The sequence below is a fragment of the Acomys minous genome (genome assembly GCF_964271855.1).
Source record: "Acomys minous genome assembly, chromosome: 8".
Lineage (NCBI taxonomy): Eukaryota > Metazoa > Chordata > Mammalia > Rodentia > Muridae > Acomys > Acomys minous.
The window spans coordinates 28,426,360-28,444,695 of record NC_140489.1 but is presented as its reverse complement, the minus strand read 5'-3'; the positions used below and the strand labels follow the sequence as shown (position 1 = coordinate 28,444,695).

Here is an 18,336-nt window from a genome sequence, read left to right as displayed (position 1 = left end):
TAGGAAGTATGGTAACTGTTACTGTGTTTCTACAGTCTTTGCACCTCGCGGAATAAGCCATTTCATCTACAGAGTTAGAATTACCTTAGATCATTCCATTGCAAATCCAGAATCAGAGAAAAAAAAATAGCTTAGTAAAATTAAATGTTCTATCTATTTAACCAATCTGCTGATGTTATAATGAAGTTTTCTTGTCTGTTGATTTACAAAGTAACACCATCATGACTTGTAAACACAGCTTCTTTATGTGGGGCGCTGAGGATTATTGGACAGAGCAATGGGTAAACATAGAAATAAAGAGAGTCTGTGATGTTATCTGCTTCCTCAAAGACAGAAGGCTACTTGCAAGCTTGCCAGCATCAGGGCCAGTGGCTTTATTTATGCTCGATTTCAGCCTTAGAAGACATGAAGTGTGTATGGCAAAGTATGGAAAGCTCTGCCTCACTGTCAAATCATGCTCTGTAATTATATTGGCAAGTAATTTTTTTAAAAAAGGCTCTTGGGGGCAATTAATAGTAGATGTCCAGATTTAAGGCAGATATCTGAGGCTCTTCAGTTTGCCCATCTGTAAAACTGTTAACAAACGAATTGGCTCCCGCAATTGCTGAGCCCCCACCTAAGGATGCGGAAAAGGCTTTGCAACCAGACAGTCTTGTGCCTTGCTCAGCATGTGGAACATTATTTCTGTGCAGATACAATTCTTCCCTGGTAGGGTAGGAGTTTCCCTCTGTAGCAAATCCACTATGAATGCGAGACAGAATTGCGTAAGCTTTTATAAAGTGGCATGAAATGTCACAGGCTGATTTGCATTTTTGGTGATTTTATGCATTAATCACTGAATAACCTTCAGTTCTCCAAATAAAGAAGAAAGGGAGCGAGGGTGACATTTGTGATCATCCGCAGAAAAGGACTTGTTTAAACTCTTCACAGATGGAGAGATATCAAGCATAAATTCTTCTACCGAGATTTCTAATTTTGAGCAGCTTTGAGGGTGTTGGTGGGTAGTAGAGAGCAAACTTTTTTTTTGCATATGGAATTAACATAAACTTTGCATACCATCGTCTCAGCTTCTCTAGGTGAATCTGGAGACTCCCCTAAGGATTGAAAGGCTCATAAAGAGTCAAAAATTCCATGCTGCTTATGATATACAAGCCACGTAGGTGACCTTTCAAACAGGAAAAGTGGGTTTTCACACATCTCAGGTGGCTTAGTGCTTCCACAGGGATGGCATAGATCATAAACTTCCAATTCTAGTCCAAACAAGCCTATTATCACTAACCAAGCTATATAATGTATTGCTTGTACAGCCAATGTAACGTGTTTCAACTTTTTCTATATGTTAACTATTATGATAGATATGATCCAGTGACTGAGGTTTTTAGTGAATGCTAAAGATTGGATGAATGCTTGTTTAATGTTTCCAAAACTAGTTGTAAACATCACAACAAGTTTACTAAGATATAAACAGGAAACTCTAAAGCCAAATGTTCTTTTGATGTTGAGAAGTTTATTGTATGAAACTACACAACTGGTAATTGGCATAAAACCCTAGAGGCTACAGTATAACATTATATTTTGGCTACCAAATTTATATTTTTTTTTTACTCGATGTATGATTTGTTATTTTTGTTTCTTAAAATATGCTTTAAAATATTTTAAAGTGCAAATATTTAATAGTTACCTGTCATCTTCGTGTGATAGAATGCCAACATAAAGGAGAAATGTTTGTTTGGGCTCAGAGTTCCAGGATGTAGTCCATTGGCAGCAAAATGATGTGGCAGATGCTCCAGACAAGGAGTCATATTACATCAGCAGTCAGGAAGCTGAGGAGATCACTGCACATGCTCAGTAGGCATTCATTTTAGTATTTAGTCCACCAAGCCCACTAACCTAGCTCCAGGTTATATCTTCACTCTTTAGTTAACCTAGCCTAGGTCCTCTCTTATAGCCAGCCATGCCTGGGAGGGTCTACTCATAGGTAATTATAGAGCCCATCAAGTTGACAAATAGGACCAACTGTATTTTTTGGTAAGCCAGGATTGATACTGATAATAGTTAAAACACGAGTAAATAGTTAAAGCAAAGATAATCTTACTAGATATAACTGATGACATCATTTGTCATGGGATGATTTTCTATATCCCCTACATCTCTTTTCTGGATTTTAATTTCTAAAAAGAGAGGAGACCTGTGGTACCAATATCAAATACATACCACCAGATAAATACTTACGGAAAGGGTGTTTATTCTTAAAAGAACCTAAAAATAATCTCTGTCAGCATGTTTATAACAACCTAATAATGAAGGACATAAATATTTTGAGTCAGCCAAGTGTACTGTGTACACTTGAAATATGCTTAAGTGTTTGAGCATTACTGAACCTTGGTGCCATGTTTGGAAAAGTTACATTTGACTGCATGAAATAGGTTATAACAGTTAATTCACAGACTCTCTAAAATCTCCCATCTAAAGGTAGCTGCAGCACTTGCATATAAAAAGTATAATTAGCAAAAACAAATCTTACGTTTACTCGTGAGCCCCACACACAGGTTATCTTAGGATATGTGTGTGTGTGTGTGTGTGTGTGTGTGGGTGTGGGTGGGTGGGTGGGTGTGGGTGTGGGTGTGGGTGTGTAATTCCACGGATTAGCACAAATGCAAAAATGCTGAAATGTAAAGCATCATTGTTTTTAGTCATTTCATAGAAAGATTTCTTCACCTGCATAGCTGTCTGCCACCAGAAAACAATAGTCCTTTTGGGCTTCTTGATTGCAAGTATTGTGGTGTGGCACCCCTGGAAAGGCCCCTTATACCACTGATAACCAGAGACAGGGAACAAAGTTTCTATCTCATGCCTATCTTAGCCAAATGGAAGGCTTAGTCTGCTGCTACAGAGGAGGGGAAGTTGTTCTCATGAAACGAAGTTCGTTACCCAGTGTATCACCCTGGCTGCGCATCAGGAACGGAAGATACTATCTCTTTACAGCATCTGTTTTGTTATTTATTCTCATTGCTAGCATCCCTAATGCTGGGAGACAGACACCTTCTGAGGTTTTGGAAGCCATGCCTTTTAGTGACCAAATACTGTCTAGAGTGGGAAGCTTCTCTCTCACAGACTGTCCCCTGTAGTCTCAGCAGTGTACTGGAGCAGGCAGTGCATACTACAGTGGTCTTGATGTCTCCTTTCTCTTTGCCTTCACAGCTGGCGCTACATATATCTTTGGAAAAAGTGGTGGCCTCATCCTCTACACCTGGCCAGCAAATGACAGACCCAGCACACGCTCTGACCGCCTCGCCGTGGGCTTCAGCACCACTGTGAAAGACGGCATCTTAGTACGCATTGACAGTGCCCCAGGACTTGGTGACTTCCTCCAGCTCCACATTGTGAGTATCTGCCCAGCTTTAGCCTGGATTCTTCTGTCTTCCTGGTGATCTGAGGTGTGAGTGAGATAAACAACAGGAGAACATTCTACATAACTGTGACATAAGTGCATATACTTGTAAAGGGTATCTGTCTGACAGACAGTCAGACAGACAGACAGCTGGAGATTGGCTATCTTTCTCTAAAGACCCAGCATGTCACTGTTATATAGTTTGTAGGTCATAGAGTCTTGTATGATGTAGTTTGACTACAGAATATGTGCGCTTAAGAAGTGACTCTGTTCCAATAAAAATTCATTCATAAAACTTGGCTGCAAATGTGACCACAGGTATGAAAGGAATGTGTGATGAAACTTAAGGCTCTAGCAGTAGAGTGGGTGTGGCATTAAGGAAATTACCCAGTGGCCAAGTTGAGTTATGCATACATATTACATATTTAACGTTTTCCTTTAGATCTTGTGTCTACGGTGGGGTCGAATTTCACTTGCAGCCTCTGCAGACTGTAACAGTGTTGTGCAAAACAAAGAAATTAAAAAAGATTTGTAGGGGAAAATTACTTTCTTATGAGGACAGAAAATATTTTTATAGCAACAATTAACCCATTTTATCACCTGTGCAGCCTACAGTTAAAAAGTAGGCTACAGAAAGATATGATTCTCATCCGTAAGTACCACACATATAGCCACCGAGAGCAGAGAGAGGAATTGTTCTCATTAGCTAGCCATGACAGGGCTAGGAAGAATGGATTTAATTTGGAGCAGTAAGGAGTCAGTCTCAACAGCAGAGGGAGAAAACAGTTAAGGAAAACGATTATATGGGATTAAGGGCAAGGTGGAAAAGGCACACTTGCTTGGAATCTGTGAACCTAAGTTTTTGCTAAGCTGCAGATCCATGGAAGACAGCAGCATTTGCATTTTCTTGGAGCATCTCCAGAGTTGGCACTGGCAAGTTGGGTCCACAGCAGCAGGCTCAGCCACAGCAGTACTCTTGCTCATGTTGTCCAGATATGGGGGCAGCAAGAAGCACAAGTCTTAAGCTGGATACCCCTTCCTGCCTCTAGATGAGCGAGAACAGAGCAAATCTCTCCTCAGTCTCCAAAGAGCACTAGTCAATGAGTAAATATGGAGTGGTAGGTTTTTAGTTTTCTCTCGGATGCTTTAGGAACCATATGGTGCGAGAAGCTTGAGCCTAAACATTATAAAAGCCCAAGCCAAGGAACAAAGAGAGAGGAAGATGTAGTCACTACAGTTTATCTTTATTTAGCCTCCAAGAGCCACCATCATTTACAAACCTCCCGGAGATTTATGCTGCATATGACTTAATGACTATTTCATGGCAGCTATAACTAGGCTATTATTACCAGCTCACTTGCATTTTCATGTTGATTTATTTTTTCTTTTTTTTTGTTCAGTTTGACTTCCTAAGAAAAATATGATTTGGCCTAGTCATAAACATCTTTTGCCATCAGATAATATGCTGCCAGCATATCCATTTCTAGACACCCAAGTTTGGTACCGCAGTTTGCTTGGACTGTACCAGAGTGTTTGATACAAACTGTTGGTGGGTACTGAGAACTTCTTCTCAGAGGGACTAGAATACTATGCCTTTATTAGATTCTGTAAGTCATTGGTGAGTTGGAAGAGTGAATACCTCTAACTAGGCATTGATGTCCAAGTAATATGCATTTGCTTATATTTGTTAGTGGCTGCTCCCTGGATAACCATGGACCTTAATTTTGACTTATATTATTTTTGGAATTATTTTAGTTTTGTACATATACATTTATATTATTATACATATATACAATAGATTACCTATGGCAAGAAGAACTGTGATACAATCAAGAATTATACAAATGTTACATTCTTAGTGTTTTGGCTATTTGTATTTGACAGCCTTGAGGAAAACATCTTTCCTATCTTGGTGCATCTAAATTTCTGAATGTAAATCAATCTCCATCACATATTGTAATTATCAACTTACAACACCTATCTAGACCTCAAAATATTGTAACCCCTAAACAATTAAGCTTCATTGTAATACTAAGCTACCTGGCCTTCAACTCCCTCAGAGACTTGAAAAGGAGTAAACTTGATTATCCGAGTATGTCAGGAGTGCAGGTTAATAGCTTTCCAAATGAAAAGATGACAGAGACAGTTTTCTACCTGAATAGTCACCCAAAACTCTCTATAACATTGGAGCATCATCTTCAACCTTCTGTCCCAATATATCTGACAGACATATTTTTGGGGCAGGAACTATTGAGGACTTGCTTACCCTTTCTTGGCAGTTTCTTTATAAAAATAAAAATACTTGAAAATTTCTACTGACTATGTAGTATCACCTTGGAGTAAATCAGTGAAGCTGCTATTGATAATACTGAAAAATCCCAAAAGATGTTTCCTTCCAAGTTTAGGTTAGACAATGATATAAATTAGTCTTTTCCCCCCCCTACTGCAATGTGAAAAATCCATACAGTTCTGAAGTAAGTAAGCCTGCTCTGGCCATGACCTTTTAATAAACATGGCCCCTTCATTGCTCCAGTCATTTGAAACCATTTTTAATCTGTTAATGAGTCCTTTTTTCTGTATTTTTTAACATAATCAGAATAAAAGAATTCAAATAGAAAAATAAAAAGATTTTACCCTTACTCTGTACAGTTAAGCAGAGGTGTTGGGAAAGCAAACAATAAATACTGGTTAGGATATTTCACGAGACATTTGCAGTCTCACAAATGATAGTTTCACTGTACTAAGAAAATCATTCCAAAGAAAAGCATTTAGGAGTAATTATAGAAAGCAAAAAAGGATTGGACAGGAGGCAAAAGATTTCATTCTACACTGAGTCTTTTTTAAAAAACTAATTAATGTTTTGGGGTTTTTGTATTTTTGCTTTTGCTTTTATTTTAACTTGGCATACGGAGTAGAGAGCTTCACCTTGCTATTTTCTCATACGTATGTCATCATTCTGTGCTCTTCATCACCTCCTTCTTCTACAGCCCTCTCCAATTCCTTAAAAGTCTTTCCTCAGGGCCAGGTGAGATAACGCAGCAGAGAGAACTCATGTTACTCTTCTGGATGACCTAAGTTCATCCCCCATTATCCGTGTTGGGAACCATACAACCATCTGTACCCCCTGCCCCTGAGAACTGAATCCTCTTCTACCCTTTGCAATCAACCATACAAATATGAGTAGATATATAAAAAAGTCACAAACAAATAAAAACATTTTTTTAAATGACAATTCCTGCCAGGTGTGGTGGCATACACCTGTAATCCCAGAACTCTGGGAGGCAGAGGCAGACAGACCTCTGTGAGTTTGAGGCCAGCCTGATCTGTAAAGCAAGTCCAGTACAGCCAAGTCTACACAGAGAAAACCTGTCTAGAAAAACAAACGAACCAAAAAAGAATTTTTTTCCAGTCCTTTCCCATCACAGTCCCTTTTCTATTCAAATAACCCCACCCCTAACACTTTATATCTAGAGTCTGCGTATGAGAGAAAACATGTTTTCTTTCTGAGTCTAATAATTTTTTTTCCAACGTAGTTGTCTGTCTCCAGTTACAAAATTTTCTGGCAAATGTCATGATTTCAGTTTTTACCAGCTAAATGAAATCCTGTGTAACACATGTTGTTTACCCATTTCTCCGCTGACGACATAAAAGCTTCCTATGCTTTAGCTATTGTGGGTAGGACCGCAATAGACCTGGACACACAGGTATCTCACTGGCATATTGACATGGTCTTTCAGGTGTCTACCCAGGAACGATTAATCTAGATCATAGGACAATTATATTTTCATTTATTTATCAGCAATACTGAGGACTTCACACATGCCAGCCAAGTGCTGTACCACTGAACTACTGCCCCAGGACGACTTTAAATGTTTTTAAGGCAACTCTATATTGACTTCCTAATACCTATGAGAGTTAACATTCTCACCAGCATTCCCACACAGTACCTCCTTCTCACAGCTACTCCATCATTTGTTTTTATTTTTCTTTTATTAATTAGTTAGGTTCTTTATTTACTTTATATCTGAACTGCACCTTTCCCTCCATCCTCTCCTCTCAGTCCTTCCCTCCCCTCTCCACCTCATCTCTCCCCTCCTCCTCTGCTAAGAAAGAGGAGGCCTCCCATGGACATCAACCAGCCTTGGTGTATCAAGTTGCCATAAGACTAGGTGCAATCTTCTTCTATTGAGGCTAGAAAAGGCGGCCCAGTTAGGAGAAAGGGCTCCAAAGGCAGGCCATGTAGTCAGAGATATCCACCGCTCCTGCTTCAGTGGTCTCAAATGAAGACCCAGCTGTATCCATGCAGAGGGCCTAGGTCCATCCCAGTCATGCTCTCTAGTTACCAGTTCAGTCTCTATGAGTCCCTAGGGGTCCATGTTAGTTGATTCTGTATGTTTTTTGTTTGTTTTGTTTTGTTTTGTTTTTGGTGTTCTTGGCCCCCGCTGGCTCCTTCAATCTTTCCTCTCCCTCTTCCCCAGGGTTCCTCAAGCTCTTCTTGATGTTTGGATGTCAGTCCCTGCATCAGTTTTCCCTCAGTTTCTGAGTTCTTTGCTGACAATTATACTAGGCTCCTGTCTGCAAGTATAGCCGAATATCATTAGTAGTGTCAGGGGCGGGCTCCTTCTAATGCCATGGGTCTGAAACTGGGCCAGTGATTGTTTGGCTCTTCTTGCAAATTCTGTTCCATCTTTTACCCTTAGGCGGGACAAATTGTGGGTCTAAAATTTGTAGGTAAATGGTGCCATTGGAATTCTTGCCTGGTTCTAGGAAATGGCTGGTTCAGGCTGTATATCCTCCGGCTCTAGCGGTCTTTGCTAGGGTAACCCACATAGAATCCTTGGTGTTTTCATTGTCCTATGTTTCCAGCGCATCCTTGAGATGGCTCCTCTAATCCAGCTTTCTCTTCCAGTATTCTCTCTCCTACCCTGTACTTCACCCATCTCATCCTTCCTATTCTCAATCCCCCTCCCTTCCTCACCCAGTCCACTTCCTCTATCCACCCCTGCTGGCAAATCTATTCCTTCTTCTCGATGAGAATCAAGCGTCCCTGCTTAGGCCCTCTTTGTTACTTAGCTACTTCGGGCCTGTCATTTGTAGCATGGTTATCCTGTACTTTATGACTAATATCCACTTATAAATGAGTACATACCATGTTTGTCTTTCAGGGTCTGGGTTACCACACTCAAGATGTGCTTTTCTAGTTTCTTCCATTTGCCTGCAATTTTCATGATGTCATTGCTTTTAATGGATGAGTAATACTCCATTGTGTAAATGTACCACATTTAAAAAAATCCATTCTTCAGTTGAGGGACATCTAGATATTTTCTAGTTTCTGGCTATTATGAATAAAACTGTTACGAACATAGTTGAGCAAATGTCCTTGTGGTGTGGTGAAACTTCTTTTGGATATATGCCCAGGAGTGATATTGCTGGGTCTTGAGGTAAATACATTTCCAGTTTTCTGAGAAACTGCTAAATTGATTTCCAAAATTTGCACTCCCACCAGCAATGGAGGAGTGTTCCCCTTGCTTTACATCTTCATCAGTATGTGCTGTCCCTTGAATTTTTAATCCTAGCCACTGTGGCGGGTGTAAGATGGAATCTCAGAGTCCATTTCCCAGATGAGTAAGGATGTTGAACATTTCTTTAAGTACTTCTTGGCCATTAAAGATTCCTCTTTTGAGAATTCTGTTTAGATGTGTACCCTGTTTTACGTGGGTTATTTGGTTTGTTGATGTCTAGTTTCTTGAGTTCTTTATATATGTTGAATATCAGTCTTCTGTGGTGAAGATCTTTCCCCATTCTGTAGACTGCCCTTTTGTCCTCTTGACAGTGTTCTTTGCTTTACAGAAGCTTTTCAGTTTCACGTGATCTCATTTATTAATTGTTGATCCTGTGCCTGAGTTGTTGGTGTTCTGTTCAGGAAGTTTTCTCCTGTACCAATGCATTCAAGGCTATCACCCACTTTCTCTTCTATCAGATTTAGCATATTTGGTTTGATGTTGAGGTCTTTGCTCCACTTGGACTTAAGTTTTGTGCAGGGGGGTAGATATGGATCTTTCTGCACTCTTCTATATGCAAACATCCAATTAAATATTAGTAACATTAGTTAAAGATGCTTTCTTTTTACCATTGTATAGTTTTGGCTTTTTCGTCAAAAATCAAGTATCTATATATTTGTAGATTTACTTCTGTTCTTCGATTTGATTCCACTGATCAACCTGTCTGAATTTATGCCAGTGCCACACAGTTTTTCTTACTATTGTTCTAAAGTACAGCTTGAAATCAGGGAGGTGATACCTCCAGAAGTTCCTTTAGTGTACAGGATTGTTTTAGCTATCTCGGTTTTTTTTTTTTCATATGAGTATTGTTCTTTCAAGGTCTGTAATGAATTGTGTTGGAATTCTGATGGGAGTTTATATTTGTTGGATGGGTGGGTTTTGCAAAACCCCCTTCAGTTTCTGTTTTTTCCCTGACTTCTGACCTGAATGGCCTGAGGTTCTGGTGATTAGTGAGTATTTAGGTCCAGTCGGGTGTCTCCTCTGGGGTTTTTGTGGCCTGCATGGTCTTTGGAGTTTGGGGTACTAACTTTGTCTCTGAGGTTCCCAAGAACAAGCATAACCTGGGGTCCCTGTTGGCAGAGTGGACTCCAGGAAGGCAGGCAGAGTTGTGGATGGAAAAAAATGGAATCCAGGGGCTGGGATGCAGTTTAAAGCTGTTGGGTGTGTTTTAAGGGGACTTGGAAGGCATGGGCTTAGGGCGGAGTGTTACCTGGTTATAAGCCTGCAAGCCTCTAGAATTGCAGAGAGACTTGTGGGCCAGAAAATGGAGCAGAGGGCATAGGATGCAATTTGCTGCTGTTGAGTGTGCTTTATGAGGACTTGGAAGTCAGGGAAGGGAGTAAGGGTTGGGGATGGAGTGGATGAGGAGGGTTACCTGGTTGTCCCTGGTGCTGGCAGGCGTCTCTGGAAAAGCAGGCAGAAAAATGGAGCACAGGGGACAGAGTCCTTGACTGTAGTCATGTACTTAGGGGTGCTGGACTCTCAAAGCAGTTGTAATTCACAAATCCCTTATGGCTAAAATTGTTAAACATTTTTAAAAAGAAAGAAAGGGAAAAAAAAGCTTTGGCCATTTGTATTTCTTCTTTTGAGATTTTCACATTCAGAATGTGAGCCCACTGGTTGACTGGATAGTTCGCCATTGAAGCAACACGCTGACAGGTGTGAGGAAGAGATGCATACACCTGTCTTTGTTCATTTTGTGCTCAACACCTCAGAGTGGCCAGTTTATAAATCACTGGAGTTTACATCTCCTGATTTCTCATAGGATATTGAGAAGTCCAAGCTCCAGATGCTAACTGATCAAAGCTGTGTAGCTGAGCTCCCAAGATAGTACTGTGTACAGCCTGTGATGCAGAGGAGAGGAATGTGCATTCTCTGTTTTCTTTGTTCCAATTAAGTTATTTCATTCCCCAACCCAAGGTTTCTCTCTATAAGACCTGAGTTTGATTCCTAGTACCCACATAAAAGCCTTACACAGTAATATATGCCTGCAGTTTCAGCACCAGACACGTGAGGATTGGGGAATCCGTAGAGCTTGTTGGCCAGCCCGTCCAGCAGAATTGACTCTGTCTCAAAAAGCAAAGTGGAAATCAACTGAGAACAATACTTGATATTGACCTCTAGCTCCCACATTCATATGGACACATGTGCATATATATAGATAGTTTCACACACAAACATGTACACATATTGAAATGAAAGTGCTTTAATAAGTTAGTAAACAAACCAAGGACTTCCAGTAGACTAGAAGTTTAAGAAGAAAACTATTTTCTTGAAGAGATATTAATGTGGGGAGATTTAAGAGAATCATATGAAAGGGAAAAACTCATGTGAGCTTAGGGCTTAGTATGTAGCTGAAAGACGTGCAGTCTGCATCCACAATATCCATGTCTGCACCTGGGGCAGACATGACTAGTTGAAGCCAGAATTCCTTCATGCAAAGCTCATCCATTGCTTTCAAAAATCTTTCCAAATTAAAGCTCATAATGAGAGACTAGGTGATAACAACGATAAAATGTATAGATGCTCTAAGCATGATTTTGTTGTTGTTGTTGTTTGCTTGGGTACCATTTTATAGTTTGGGTAGATCATCAGTTATTCTCACCAAGGCAGTGTGCTTTCTTTTAATCACCAATTTTCCCATTCTTTGGGCTTAAGTGACTTTTGAAAAGCAATATTACACATGGCAAGCTTTAAAAAAAAACAGAAAAACTAAGATAGAATAACTTAGGAATCAATTATTTCAGATTAGCTAACATTCTTTGTTTTATTTGTTTGGGTTTCACACTTCCTTGGTACAGTATTTTTCATGTTATTTGGTGCTGATGATATTAATGAAGTCCTGAGTGAAATGTATTTGACAAAGGAAAAAATGTCTGTTGAAGTTCATGTGCGTAAAATAAGATTCTCTAGGGGGAAGATGTCTTGGGGCTGAGAGATTTTTGCAAATAATTGTTTCAAATGTAAGTTTCCCTCCAGTGAAATCTATTGTTGAATTAATCAGCTCAATATTTGGAGAGCATCTGGTGTCACTTGTGAGTGACATCTGCCTCTTGTCTCCCCATCTATGCTGTCTAGAGCTGTGTCATGTTATCCTCACCTTCGCAGGACTGCAGAAAAGATTACCATGAAGTGTTGTGGTTGCTCCTGGGCAGCTTCTGACAACCTCCTTTCACCACCTATAAGACCAAAGGGCTTAGAGCACTGGGCAGCAATTAACTTCTCTCTATGTAGTTAATGCTGGTGTAGAAAATACATCATATTAATTTTTCTCCCTGTGTGTAATTTACAGTAAGTCCTCTTGGATTTATTTTTTAATTATGAGCCTTTCAGGAATAGTGAAAATTTATGTGTCAGGACATCTGTTTTGTTTGACAAGAATCTATAACCTTGTCCAACAATGTCCTTCCTGACTTACTATGCAAATGTGTGTATAAAGCTGAGGTAGGCAAGGCAAATGAATGCTGTCCTGACAGATCCTGTACCACAGTGGCAGAATTCCTTCCCCAAACTGCATTCTCCAAAAAATTATCACTAATATCTCTTGGGTCAGATGTGGGGAAATTGAGTATTTATTAAGTTTGTCTTGTATAATATTGTTTCTCTACAATTTATGGTATTCAATGAGACTCCTCAAGAACAAAAGGGAGCAGGACTGAAACATGATAAACGGTCCATTCCTCTGGTCTATTGCATCTATAAATTCACCCTGGATGCCTCATTTTGGCTGTCTCTGTGTGAATATTTACAGTCAAGCATCGACATCAGCCAGGTTAGTTCTCCAGGAAGTTTAGGTGGCCATTAACTTAGCTTCATCTCTTGATTTGGCCATTGACAGAACTGGATTGGACTCCGGACTTTGTTTAGGGGATGTCCAATGGAGTACAAAGGGATGTTGCCACTTAGAGACTGGTGGTACAGGGGCACAGGGAGAGAACAAGCAAAGTACAAAGGTGTCCAGCAGAGGCAATCTCGTTTCCCACAGAGTGGTGTGCACTGCAGGTTGGCTCACATCCCCTTTCATTTTTATTTGTTCTTAGTGAAAAAGGCCTCTTTGGGGTTTCTGGGCTTAGGAGCTTTTCCAGATCATTAGCCACTTGTGCAGAGAGGGCTTGCTGGGCATCCTCCCTGCAGTTCCCAGCTTAGCTGTGCCATCCCAGCAGAGCTAGGGAAGCTGGGAGAAGGCAATGCAAGCCAGGATTGAGGGGACTGCTTCTGTAAGCTGGACCACAGGCAACTATGTGCATAGGAGATCAGGAATGTTTTTCCAAATCTCTAACAGGTACATGGTGCTTCCTTTGAAATCTGCTGATTTTAATTCCATTCATGGATCTGAGGGCAGCATGCCAGGTACAAAGACCTCAATTTGAAACCAAACACTTTGGTGGACTGAAGGCTCATTGCTGTTATTATGAAGTCAGTTAGTCACTTTGCGAAGATGACTCTATCGTTTGAAACTTTGTCTTCTTCTTTGAAAAGGAAATCAAAAAAATACGTTGACAGCTTTTCCTGAAGATCACTCAAAATAAACTATCGGCAAGCTGTCTGTTACCAACAAAGCTTGCACAAATATAGAAAGGTAGTTTTCTTGAAGAAATACACAATATATGATGACTGCACTAAGGGGAGAAGTGTATGTGTGTACATAGGCACACATCAGCCAAAAGAGGAATCCACCTTATAAATAAACATGATGTTTCTTTGCAAGCATTTTTTTTAAGTCTACTGGACTTGTCTGCAAATAAAGAAAACAAGAATAACAAAACCATCATCTTACTAAAAGCCAAGTTTATGAAATAACTTAGGAGTGACATCAGAGTATTATCCTCACATCTACGCCTGAAATCTGGAGTAACCTTTTAGCATAAGACTTTAAATCTAGAATTCTGTCTACAAGAGAATCCCTGGTTGGATCACAGGATAAGTTAACACCTGTTACTATCTTCACCCTCATTATGTTGCATTTGGCCTCATCCTATTTCTTTTTTCTTTTCTTTTCTTTTCTTTTCTTTTTCTTTCTTTCTTTCTTTCTTTCTTTCTTTCTTTTTCTTTTTTTTTGAGGTAAAGCACTAGGAAGCAGTCCTCCTTCAGTGCAGTGTCTCTCTGGGCTCTAGACTCACAGTGCATGTGCAGCATCCTGGATTAGGGACTCTTGTCTTGATTTTATTCCTCATATGAAATGGAAACCCTTGCAAAGGAAAATGGAAAGGGAGAGATAGGGAAGAGGAAGGAAAAAAATAGGCAAAAATTTTTAAAAAGACTCCATGAATACCACCATTGACAAAAACCACAAGAAGAAATAGATATAGACAGAAAATCCTTTCCACCTAAGGCTAGAATCAAAATAGGTGGGACCTGCTGTGGTATCAGATAAAGATACAGGTAATGGTAACATCATATTTTACTTAGCAATTAATAAGGCTGAGCCATATCAAGTCCCTGATATGAATGTATTCAGAAAATACAGATGAATAGCTCCTGCCATAAAGTAAACTGCAAACCGAAAGGATATAAAAATATTCATAGATCCCGATTCTCTAAAATGTGAAGGCAAATGAAAAATAAATTTAATGTGCAAATTAAATACATAATAGTGCAGTCATAAAACTGCACTAACAAAGTGTATTTGGTGTCTGGTAGACAATTATGAGGTGCCACCTGTCTGCGTCTTCCCAGTCATCGTTTACATAAGTGCTCCTTAGACTGGCGCTCGTCAGGTTCCTCAATGCCTTCTTAACATGACGCTTAAACAATTAGGATTAAGATAATTAAGCTCATGGCCATCATCCGTTGTACATACATTGAACACTGACTTCGTGCCAGGCAAGGTGCTTTGTGTTGGGGATACAATGATCAGTCTTGACTTAGCCAGAACTCATAAGCATGAAAGAACACAGGCACGGATCAAGGGGAAACAGTGCTACTGTGCATCTGTGAGGACATGAATGCAGAACACAGGACACTCTGTACAAAAATTGAGTTTGCCTGGGTCAGCCTCTGTAATCCCAGATCTGTGAGGAACAAACCCATCAGGATTGCTGGGGCTTCCAGGATGATGACTGCCGGTGAGAGACCCTGTTTCATGGGAGTATGGTGGAGAGAGAGAGAGAAGACACAGATGTCCTCCTCTGGCCTCTGCACTGAGTATGTGTACCTACTCATGTGGGCATATGTCACACAAATATCACACACACACACACACACACACACACACACACACACACACACACACACACAGTTATGAGCCTGAGGGCTTAAAGCCTTTGCCAAGATGGTGGTTTAGACTGAACTTTCAGTCAGGAATGGATTTTCTATGGTTGTTTCATGACTTTTCCACAATTAACTATTCAGTTTGGAGAAAACAATTTGCTTATTTTTCTAAACAATGGTCACATTTAAATCAGGTCTCAGATTTCAACCTAGTATATAATTCTAAGGAGTCAGGCCATTACTGACTTAAATCCAGTAATATAAACAAATACACAAATTCTTTTATAGTATTTCTCTAAGTCTGCTGGGGAAGCCCTTGCAAAAACCAAATGCCAAACATCGTTCTCATCAAAAGCTACTTATATGAGTTAACCAAATCTACACTTGTGATCTGGAGTGACCCTTGAGCATAAAATGTCGAATCTAGAAGTCAGTCCAACGGCATATATCCTTCACGACTGTGGTCACCAAAATATTCAAACAAGTTTGTATAGTAGAGGCTTTTCTGACATAGAAACCCAAAGTGCACCATGCCGGGTGAACTCCACACGCCATCACGTGAGTGCCGGGGCTGGCATGCCTTAATGGCAGGGCTGACTTAACACTGCTGGACACGCCAGGGAAATGAATGACCCCGTTGTCCCACCGCTCACTCTGCTACTAGTCATTACTCCTAGGGTATTGTTCAGTGCAACTGAGAAAGCAATAACTCATTGCCAGCCTGAAGCTACAGATGATGGATTTTAGATCGCTGGCTGCATTCAGAAGGCGTGGAAACTGAGCGCAGTGATGGGGAACTTCATTAGCCTCCCACTCCACAGCACCGTATTCTCAGATCCTGGTGCTGTCATTGCTGCTGTTTTAACTTGTTAGTGTTTCACTGATGGATGGCTGATGGAACTGTATAACCGAATTTGCCTCAAAGACACAACTGACTGCCAGACCTGACTTTCCCAGTCTGAAAATGACACCTTTGGAACCTAGAATCGCTTAAAGACATTTGGATGAGTCCTGTTGATCCATCCGAGCCAACCTTCATCTCATAGTCATTTCAGACTCGGGATGGCAGTGGATGATTGGCAATTAAGTCTTGTAGTCTATATTTGACTCTCCTCCTAACCTCTGTGGTTCAGTTTACACGGCTGGCTCTGCTTTCTCCAACACGGCAGCTTGTTTAATAGATGGCTGTTGCTGACATTTATTCAAGAAGGTATTTTTGAGAGCTGCTGTGTTACTCTTGTTGGTCTTATGACCACTAGTGTTGATGGATAAAATATCAAGTACGAGACTTTGGTGAGAACTTTGTTTAGCGTCTCATATCTGTGCCTTCACTGTTAATATCCTCATGTGATAAACGAGGCAACTCTTGTTTAATGAGGCCAGAGGATTTTGCCAAGCTAGCACAGCTGAACGGGCTTTCAAACCCAGTCCTGACTCTCAATTATGATGCTATTACTAATGAAAGATTCAGAGTAGAAATCATCATCACGATCATTTTAATTCACTAAATAGTTATTAAACAGCAATTTATTTGGAATTGGTGGAGATGTGAAAAAGTTTAACCTCCAGAGTTTTAGTCACTTCTACAATTCTATTTTTAACACACAGTGAGCTATACACCAAGCCAGGTAAGAGTAGTGCTGGTGTAAAGGTTTTGCAAATGTACACAAAAGAGGTGATACCCATTTTAAGATGTAAAAGCTGAACAAGGACTCCAGATAAATATGCCAACTTGAGTATAAAACCATTGAGATGCAATGCAGGAGGTATTTCCACATTATTGAGGAGGTTTCTTGAAAACAGTAAGTGCTATGAGAGAAGGCAGACAGTGAGGGTGAGAAGAAAGACCTTATTCAGTGCTACCTGGGCCTGTGACCACCTCTGGGCCTTGGATGAATCTCTTTGCTGCTCAGGAAGATGCAGGTCTAATTATAATGCTGCTTGCAGGCTGTTGCAAAGATGTGTGTGAAAATGCTTAGCGAGGACCTAGTCCATCGTAGATAATGGAATGTATGGTTGGTTTTTTGTGTTGTTTTATTTTGTTTTGTTTCCAGGGATTTTCTAGACCTAGCTTGAAGGATTGTAATATTGTACTGATGATAGATTACTTTCAAAAAGAAAAGACATTGAAAGCCTTTTGGTAGAAGATGGTATACCCAGTTTGTCTTTTAAATTAATTTCTAAAGTTAAAATTATCAAAAATTGATTTCATTATGGCAATCACACACACATACACACACACACACACCAATACACATGCACACACCATTGTATATTCTTTTAATCTTAAGAATTATTTATTTATGTTATGTATATGAATGTTCTGTTTTTATGAATACCAGAGGAGGGAATCAAATTCCATTACAGATAGTTTTAAGCTGTCATGTGGTTGCTGGGATTTGAACTCAGGGCCTCTGGAAGAACAGCCCATGCTATTGAACACTGAGCCATTTCTCCAGCCCCCTCATTGTCTACCTTTTATATCCATGTGTCTATTATCTTTTGCTTCATCCCTCTTTTCCCCCTTGCTGACTTCCTTTCCTCCCCAATTGGTCCTCCATTGTTTTCTTTCATGTATATAATTAAACCCAGAATCTATACTTATAGACTGACTTGCTGAAGAAAAATAGTTTTTCAATGGGCTCAAAGCAAACAAACAGGATTGTTTAGGAGGTCCAAGAAAAGTATCCCCTAGACTTAGTAGATGATAATGGTCATCGAAAGGTATTGAGAATGAGAGCAAAGTGCATCTTAGAGAAAGAATAAGCAGACATTGCCAGCTGTTGTATAGACAGGGAGAGAGATGAGGTTAATAAGAGGTCATTTCGTCAAGATGATCAGACACAGGATAAAATAAGTGTTTAACTCAGGTGATGTAAAATTTAATAGACCCCAAAGAAATATCCAACTGAAAATGTGAAATATCTAATTGAAAATGTGTGATGAATCCACGCAACATAGTAGGGATGGTATTAGAAACTCATGTATCTCAACCCTCAGTGACAGAAGAACCTTTGATGGTTGATAAGATCTCCAGAGAAAAATACTGAGTGCAAACCTGGGAACAACAGGGGTAAATATACAAGATGATGGGAGGAAAGGGAGGAGAGCTAAAAAGAACATTCTAGAAGACGTAAGATAACGTAAATGGTGAAATATTACAGAATCCAATGT

General features: G+C 40.0%; 1 protein-coding gene across 32 annotated transcripts in view; it reads left to right on the top strand.

Annotated features, from left to right (window-relative positions):
- Positions 1 to 18,336, top strand: part of NRXN3 (neurexin 3) — a 1,580,128-nt gene that overhangs the window by 1,224,413 nt on the left and 337,379 nt on the right. For all 32 annotated transcript variants that reach the window (XM_084791335.1, XM_084791331.1, XM_084791320.1 and 29 more), the window contains one exon: positions 3,202 to 3,383. In XM_084791335.1, coding sequence (XP_084647461.1) covers positions 3,202 to 3,383 — 182 coding nt within the window. The remainder of the gene's footprint in view (positions 1 to 3,201; positions 3,384 to 18,336) is intronic.